The following is a 7,864-nucleotide window of genomic DNA, read 5'->3' on the forward strand; positions in this document are numbered from 1 at the left end:
GATTTGCTGGCATCAGCAAACCTGTTGTGAGGCCATGCTGACGGCTGCAGCTTCACTCCTCGCTGGCAAAGCTGGAGCCAGCACAGGTGGGGGATCTAATCTGATATTCATGGCAGGGACACTCAGCCCAGCCTCTCACCCCAGCTTGTGATGCGGTCAAGGGACTAAAGGCTAGCTGAGAGCCTAGGCTGGGCTGGTGGTCCTGCCCTGGGAGAGCTGAAGACTCAAGAAAGGCGCTGTGGGGTGAGCACAGAACCCTGGACCCACAGAACCCAGGGACCCCACAACCATGACAAACATCCCACAGAATGTGCGACACCCACCTGCCCTTCCGGTGGTCACACTGCATCTGAACAAGCTGCGGGTGACAGCCATGTCCCCTGCCTCCTGAGGGGAGTAAGGGCATGTAAAGAGAGGGGAACCAGTGCTGGAGCTCAGGGCTGTGTCTCTACCCTCATCCTGGCTTGTTGTTCTCAGCCCCACAGGGCCCCCTGCAGATGCAAAGTCCTGCAGACAGGCAGGTGCTATGGGGACACTGCCTGCACCCCAAGTCTCAGCCAGAGTCTGGCTGGAGTCAGGGCACAGTGACCTGCTGTGCTGCAGCAGGCAGCAGACAGAAAGGCATCTTGTCCTCATGAGCAACCAGCCCTGCCCGCTCCCCCAGCACCAGCCCCAAAACTTCCCCTGCCACCAAAGCATGGGGCCAACCCCTCCCCAGGGACCCCACAAGCAGGACCAGGGGGCTACAGACAAGAGTTGGCTTTATTCACGGACACGGGGGCAGCTGTGTCACTGGCAGCTGCCCTCGTATTGCACATCCAGCGACGGGGGAATATCCATGCCACGTCACAACACAGCGTCGGCACTATGGGACCTCGGGGGAGGCGCGGGCACCGCCACCACCCAGCAGGCTGGGGAGCAGGCTGGGGCGCCAAGGGTTCACAAAGGCAAAAGACCCGTCCACCCATAGATAGAGAGAGATATATATATAAAAAAAAATAGTTCCACGATGACCAGAGCAGAACCACAGGGACACGCGTGCAAGCGAAATGTACAGCAGCCCGCGAGCAGGTAAACATGCTTTGTACACACACAGACACACCGGGACATGGCCAGGGTTTATGGTGCTGGGAGGGAGACAGAGCCATAAACCCGGGCCTCACACTCACACTCACTCACACTTACACTCACACACACTCACACTCACACACACCGGCCCCTGTGGGCAGTGCCCACGGCTCGGCCACACGCCAGGGCTTGGGGGCTTGGACACAGCGGGTGTTTCTCACTGCTAGACATGGTACGGAGACACGGACACGGTCCCTTGGAACGGAACTGGAGGAAGAACTCGTGAGCGAACGGGGCAGGGATGCCCCTGCTCCTCCCCGGCGCACGGGCACCGGCCGGGGCCGGCTGGAGAGGAGCAGGGGGCTACCGGCGGTTCGTTGTGCTGCTGGTGGAAGAGGCAAGGATGGGGGTCCATTATGCCTCTGGCTCGTATTCCTGGTATTCCTCCTGTGGGATGGGGAAGGAAAGAGCCAGTGTGAGAGTTCAGGTGGGGCACAGAGCCCCTGTCTTCTCCAGCCCAACAGCAGCTTTGCTCTGGACAGTGCACTGACCACTGTCCCACTGTGTCCACCGTGCCACCCTGTCCCCTCACCTGTGGGGGTTCCTCGTAGTTCTCCCCCTCTGGCTCCAGCAGCGGCTCAACCAGTGGCTCCTCCACAGCCTCCTGGGCCACCTCCTCTGCCTGAGAGTGAACCAGGAGGTCAGTGCCCCACATACAGACACAACACCCACCCTGCCTACCCCTGCCAGACCAGCAATGCACCCAGGATACAAGGTGCTCCATGGGGAGCCAATGGGATCCTGGCACACAGCACCCAGCTGGGAGGTGACATCCATGAGTCTGTGGGATCAGGGGCTGTGTGTGTATGTCCCTATACACACTATTCCCAGCCCCAGCCTCGGGCAGGCAATGAGTGCTGGCACCACGTGGGCCTCGGCAGGCTGCAGGAGCTGGCAGGGAGCTGCAGGAGCATCCTGCATCCCTGGCAGGGGAGGGCGGCGCTGGGTAACCCCTCCCCGGGGCTGGCAGCCGGGAAAGGGGGGCAGCCAATCCCCCCGTGCAGCGGCGGTGGCGGCGGCGGTGGCCTCATTTCTTCAGCTGATGCTATTTTGGGCTAAGCTGGAAGCCAAGGGCTCATGGGGCGGCGAGCTGGAACCCGCTGCCCCTCCCGCAGCTGTCAGGTCACCTCGCAGCACTGGAGCGCCGCAGGCCCGGGCCAGGCCCGGCCGCCATGGCAGGCCCTGAGCGCGCACACGTCCGCACAGGCCGCGCACGAGGCCGTGCCCGCCCGGGGCACGAGGAGACCACCTGGGCACCCTCATGCTCTCTGCTTTGGGGCTGGGCAACAGCCAAAGGGCTCCTTGCCAAAGCCGGGCACGTGCCAGCCTCCCCACAGGCATGGCAGTGCCAAGGGACTCTCACCTTCAGGTCTGCAGGGAACTCCTCCTTCTTCACCAGCCCGGTGGCCGCCGCGATGTTGCCAGCACCGGTGAAGGCGGCCTCGCCCAGCTGGGACGCCTGCTCCTTCGCTTTCTCAGCCACTGCAAGAGCCAGGGGTGCCCATCAGTGCCCCCCGTGCCACAAAGGGTGCCCAGCAATGGCTTCATGCCCTGTGCCACCCACAGGGGAGCTGGCGGGGAGATGCTGGGCAGGATCAGGCTCTCCTCACTTCCTTGCCCTGGTGGGGAGGGGAGGGGGCCGTGACACTGCTCTGCAGCTGGGCAAGGAGTGTGAGCAGCCGCTGCAAATCCTTGGTTGCCAGCCCTGTTATATAAGAGGCTTTAGCAGAGTGACATCAGCCCCTCAATTAGCCTCTGATCTTGTTAGTGTGGCCATGCTCTCAGGGCCGGAGGGGTACCGCGGGAGGAACACAGAGGGGCTCGTACCTGAGGTTACGCCTTGCACCACACCTTGGGTTTTACTCCCTGAGGGTAGAAAGAGACAGAGATGGGGTTAGAGGGACTGACAGCTGGGCTCCAACATGTGCCATGCCCAGACCCTGGCAGGGCTCTGATCCACGACAGCAGCCTGTCCACACCCCATGCCAGGGCACCTGGGGGGCTGAGCACTTGCCTGGCTCCCCTCAAGGCTCCTGTTGTCCCTGCAGGAGCCAGAACTGGGGCAGCACGGAGCTGCCACCACGTGCCAGGCAGGGCAGAGACCCCAGGGCCCAGCACTGTGTCAGGGCACAGCCAGGCAGGGTGAATGCCAGCAGTGCTGCTGAGAGAAACCTTCCACAGGATCCAAACCTACAGCTGGTGCCAACAGAGCATGAAAAGCCCCACAGCTGGAGTGCCTGGAGTTGGGTGCTGCTGCTGGCTGTGCCAACCCTGCCAGGCTCCCTCGAGCAGAGCAACACCACCCAGGATACCCCACGGAATGGGAGTGGGGTGTCTAGGATGGAAGGAAAGGAAGGGCTGGGCAGCCCCTGTAGGATGGGGCCTCAGGCTGTTCCTTGAGCTGCTGTACCAGCAAATACACCCTAGTGAGGATGGGGACTCAGGGCATGCACCCACCACTGCCCAGGGGAACAGTTTTGGGTCCTCAGCTCTCCCACAAGAGCTTGTGCCCTCTGGAGCAGAGCAGAGCCTCAGCCCTGCACCCTCCTCCCTCCCACTGCAAGCAGAGCTGGCCTCAGCTCCCTCCCTGGGCATTCCAGCACCACAGACTGCCCAGGAACTGCTCCTCCTGCCAGCCATGTCTTCGAGGACTTGACCCCGAACAGATCCCGCCCCCGAGGGGCAGCACGGAGGGACCCCTCAGTCACCAGCCGGGGGCAGGGGAGATGCCGGTGTGGGATCAGCGCCAGGGCACTGCCTCTCCAAGGGGGACAAACGCGGTCCCCACCCCCCTGCCCCAAGACAGGCACATCCCAACACAGGGGTCACCCCCTCCATCATGGTTCCTCTGCTTTCCTGCCCCAAATCATCCCGGGCACAGAGCTGAGAGACCCTCAGGCTGGGAGCTGCAAGGGGTCCGATCCCCGAAGGTTCCATCCCCTCAGCCTGGGGACCAGCCCCCGACTCTGCTCCTGCCTGCGGAGCCCACTCTCCTGCCCTGCAGATTCCCGGTGGGCAGCGAGGCACTGCGGGCACCGACCCTGTGCCCCGGGGCACTCTGCCGCAGGGTGGTGGTGGTGGCGGGGAAGGAGCAGGGGACAGGGGGAGCGGGGCCGGGGACAGGTGGGAACGCCAGGGGGACGGCAGGGGGATGGGCTGGAGGACGCAAGGGCAAACGCAGGAGCAGGCAAGGGCAAGCAGAGAGAGCCGGCAGGGCAGGCAGGGACGGGCAGAGATTAGCCGGGGATGGAGAGGCAGGGGGCAGGCAGGGGGCTGGCAGGGCAAGCCGGTCCTTACCGACATAGAGGACCCCTTCCTTGGTCTTCTCCGCGGCCTCGGCCACCCCCTGCTTGGTCTTCTCAGCTGCGGCAACCACCCCCTCCTTGGCCTTGGACAAGCCCTTCATAAACACCTCCATGGCGGCTCTGCGGGGAGAGGCCGCAAGGCTTCACCCCGCCCCGGCCCCGTGCCCGCCCGCGCCGCGCATCCCTTCCCCGCGCATCCCTTCCCCGCGCATCCCGTCCCCGCGCATCCCGTCCCCGCGCATCCCGTCCCCGCGCACCCCTTCCCCGCGCACCCCTTCCCCGCGCATCCCGGTCCCGCGGCCCCGGCCCCGCAGCCCGCCCGACCTGGCTCGCTGTCGGCGGGGACGGGCGGGCCGGGCCGGGCCGGGCCGGGCTGCGGCGGGGCGGGCTCAGTGCGGCTGTGCCGGGGCCGCGCTGCGCCGCGCTGCGCCGTGATGCGCGGGGGGGACCGCGCCGCGCCGGGCTGCACCGGGCTGAGCCGGGCTGAGCCGTGCTCGGCCGTGCCGAGCCGTGCCCCGCCGCCCCGCGCCGCCCCGCGCCGCCCCGCGCCGCCCCGCACGGCAGCGGTGCCCCCGGCCCTTCGCCGGCCCGGCCCCACAGGCTCCCTCCCCGCGCTGCGCGTCCCCCCGGGGCTGTCGTTCTTCCCATCCCCATCGTTCATCGCGATCCCACCCCATGCTGTCCCCACGCTATTCTGTCCTGACCCCCATCGCGTCCTGCCTACCTTCTCCCGGTCACATCTCCTCGGATTCCTTGTCCCATCTCGTCCCGATCCCACTGCTTTCCACCTACAGGCTGCCCTTATCCCATTACATCCTTACTGCCATCCAGCTCCCTCCACATTCCACCCTGTCTCTATGCCATTCCCATCCCCTCCTCGTCATGTCCTCTCCCCACCTCATCCCACCCCATTCCCATCCCACCACATCCAGTTCTGAACCCATCCCCTCCCCATCGCATCCTGTCCTGACTCCATCCTCCCCATCCCATCCCATCCTGTCCCTCCCTTCCAACCCGCTGCTATCCCACCCTCCCTGGGTACCATCCTGCCCTCCCCGTACCACACCATGCTCCCCACACATGGTGCCCAACTTACACAACTCTACTCCCTCATCCCGCTCTGAGCCCCTGTCCTCATCCCCCAGCTCCCTGCCCTAGAGAGGGATCCCCATCTCTCTGCTCCCCAGGAGGGGCAGGACTGGCTCCGTCTCCCCAGGACACCACCCACCCTTCCTCCCCACCAGGTGCAGCTGGGATAGCTCCTCATCCCCACCTGCCTGTGGGTACTTAAGGGCCGGAGGCAGCCTAGGAGAGCCTCTGCTGGTCAGGATGGCTACAGGGGAGCAGGTGGGTGCTCGCCCTGTGGGCTGGGGAGGCTGCAGAACACAGAGAGCCCCACCGGCCCTCGGGGTGCCCAGTCCGGGAGGCGGCTGGGGGGCTGCAGGCTCCCTGTTGGGGTGCTCATGGGGCTCCTCGGGGCTGTCCCGCCTTCCTCTGCAGAGGCACCAGGAGCGCCGCCGCCAGAGGGCTCGGCAGCAAGAGCTGCTCCCGGCAGAGATCCAGGGCAAGCACCCCCTGCAGAACAGGTATGGGAGGCCTGGCCATGGGCAGCCTCTCCCAGCACTGGGAGGGGTGTAGGGGCCGGAGAGGGACTCTGGCATGGCTGAACACCCCATTTCCCCTGTGTCCCCAGATGGGCACTCTGGTTTTTCAAGAATGACAAGAGCAAGATGTGGCAGGCAAACCTGCGCCTGGTCACCAAATTCAGCACTGTGGAGGATTTCTGGGCGTGAGTGTGCATTGGGTGGGCACACCCACCGTGTCCCTTCTGGAGCTGTTCTGGTGGGGGGGTCTGAGCCTGAGGCACCCATTCTCACCTGCTCTGTGTCTCCATCTAACCCAGGCTGTACACTCACATCCAGCTCGCCAGTAAGCTCGCAGCTGGCTGTGACTACTCCCTCTTCAAGGTATGACACCCATGCTCAGAATCCCCCAGCACCCAGCATTATGGGGGTGCACTGGCTGCTGGTAAGGGTGTCAGCATGCCCTGCCATAAGATGGGAGGGGAAGCCTGGCTGGATGCAGCTCCCCAGGCCAGCTCTGGCCAGTACTTGGTGCTCCTGACTGTCCCTTTGCCCGCCCCCAGGATGGCATTGAGCCCATGTGGGAGGACAGCCAGAACAAGCGCGGTGGGCGCTGGCTCATCACACTGGCCAAGCAGCAGCGGCACACGGAGCTGGACCGCTTCTGGCTGGACACAGTGAGTGCTGCCCATCCCAGGGTCCTGCTGGGGCTGCTCCCCCTGCCCCAGGGCTGAGCCCCAGTGGGGACTGTGCCAGGCTCCCCTTCTCCTCCCAACAGCTGCTGTGCCTCATTGGGGAGATGTTTGATGAGTACAGCGACCAGGTGTGCGGGGCCGTCATCAACATCCGCACCAAGGGGGACAAGATTGCCATCTGGACCCGGGAAGCAGAGAACCAGGAAGGGGTCACCCACATTGGGTAATGCAGCTCTGGGGGAGGCTGCACGGGGCAATAAGGGCTCCCCCTGCTTGGGGGAACAGGCACAATGGGAGTAGAGGTGCTGCCCTGTTCATGCATGCCCTTCTCTCCTCCAGGCGTGTCTACAAGGAGCACCTGGGCCTGTCACAGAAGGTGGCCATTGGGTACCAGGCTCATGCAGATACAGCCACCAAGAGCGGCTCCCTTGCCAAGACCAAGTTTGTGGTGTGATTGTGGGGAGCTGCCTATGAAGTCCCCATGTTCTGTCTCACAATAAATTTCTGCATCTGAGCATGGTCTTTGTCTCCAGGGCTCCTGGCAACCTCGGATGGCCCATGTTTGTTGGGGACATTTCCTGGGAGGAAGAGGATGATGTGCCAAATCCTGGCACATTCTGGGTGACCGGGGCCGGGAGCACAGAGCTGGCATTGTGGTGGGCTTGGGACACTGCACATGTCCCCTCACCTACCCTAGAGCCTGGGACCAGTGCCCCTCTCCCTGAGGCTATGGGGGTGTTTGCTGTGTTTTGGGGGGCCTTGGATAGCTGCCAGAAGGTCCTGTCCTCCCCTGGCCAAAGCATGGGCACAGCTCACTGCCCTGAAAACCTGGGCATGGGAGGGACCAGTGAGGCCCAGCTCATCTGGGTCAGCTCAGCCTGGGGAGCTGGTCCACTTTTCTCCTAAGTCCCTGCACATGTGTGGGACATGGGTCTGCCTTCTCAGGAAGATCTGAGGGCTGGCAGTGTCCCTGCAGGGTGGGTGTTGGGCTGCAGCACAGCATGGTCCCCAGGCTGCATCCCCTCCCACAGACACTCACAGCACAGGTGCTATGAAGCTCATTTCCTTCCCAGGATTTTGTTGGTGCCAGACCTGCAGGTTTACAACCTCAGTCATTTGAGCCCTGGGACTTTTCTGACTCCTCCTTTCCATG

General features: G+C 64.1%; 2 protein-coding genes across 3 annotated transcripts; one reads left to right on the forward strand and one right to left on the reverse strand.

The window, feature by feature from the left end:
* Positions 1–744: 744 nt before the first annotated feature.
* Positions 745–5,302, reverse strand: SNCB (synuclein beta). Of its 2 annotated transcripts, none has more exons than XM_059483868.1 (6): positions 5,158–5,302; positions 4,426–4,553; positions 2,956–2,994; positions 2,492–2,610; positions 1,661–1,750; positions 745–1,515 (listed from the first exon to the last, which is right to left on the reverse strand). In XM_059483868.1, the coding sequence occupies exons 1-6, from the start codon at positions 5,193–5,195 to the stop codon at positions 1,483–1,485; spliced, it is 447 nt and encodes a 148-aa protein (XP_059339851.1). In that variant the 5' UTR covers positions 5,196–5,302; the 3' UTR covers positions 745–1,482. The 2 variants fall into 2 exon arrangements, with proteins under 2 accessions (XP_059339851.1, XP_059339852.1); XM_059483869.1 differs by lacking the exon at positions 5,158–5,302 and adding an exon at positions 4,758–4,848.
* A 294-nt stretch (positions 5,303–5,596) lies between these two features.
* On the forward strand, positions 5,597–7,289 carry EIF4E1B (eukaryotic translation initiation factor 4E family member 1B). The gene is made up of 7 exons (XM_059483870.1): positions 5,597–5,780; positions 5,934–6,019; positions 6,127–6,222; positions 6,337–6,400; positions 6,580–6,693; positions 6,795–6,934; positions 7,051–7,289. The coding sequence occupies exons 1-7, from the start codon at positions 5,763–5,765 to the stop codon at positions 7,163–7,165; spliced, it is 633 nt and encodes a 210-aa protein (XP_059339853.1). The 5' UTR covers positions 5,597–5,762; the 3' UTR covers positions 7,166–7,289.
* Positions 7,290–7,864: the final 575 nt, after the last annotated feature.

Source organism: Ammospiza nelsoni, chromosome 16 (genome assembly GCF_027579445.1).
Source record: "Ammospiza nelsoni isolate bAmmNel1 chromosome 16, bAmmNel1.pri, whole genome shotgun sequence".
Lineage (NCBI taxonomy): Eukaryota > Metazoa > Chordata > Aves > Passeriformes > Passerellidae > Ammospiza > Ammospiza nelsoni.

What these genes read in the sequence shown, in the direction of transcription:
- SNCB (XM_059483868.1), bottom strand. Translation starts at nt 5,195, where the DNA reads ATGGGACAAGGAATCCGAGGAGATGTGACCGGGAGAAG. An exon ending in GGAGATGTGACCGGGAGAAG is followed by an intron (nt 4,554 to 5,157) that starts GTAGGCAGGACG and finishes CTCTCCCCGCAG; the next exon opens with AGCCGCCATGGAGGTGTTTA. An exon ending in GGTGCAAGGCGTAACCTCAG is followed by an intron (nt 2,611 to 2,955) that starts GTACGAGCCCCT and finishes TGGCTCTTGCAG; the next exon opens with TGGCTGAGAAAGCGAAGGAG.
- EIF4E1B (XM_059483870.1), top strand. An exon ending in ACTGTGGAGGATTTCTGGGC is followed by an intron (nt 6,223 to 6,336) that starts GTGAGTGTGCAT and finishes CATCTAACCCAG; the next exon opens with GCTGTACACTCACATCCAGC. An exon ending in GAAGGGGTCACCCACATTGG is followed by an intron (nt 6,935 to 7,050) that starts GTAATGCAGCTC and finishes TCTCTCCTCCAG; the next exon opens with GCGTGTCTACAAGGAGCACC.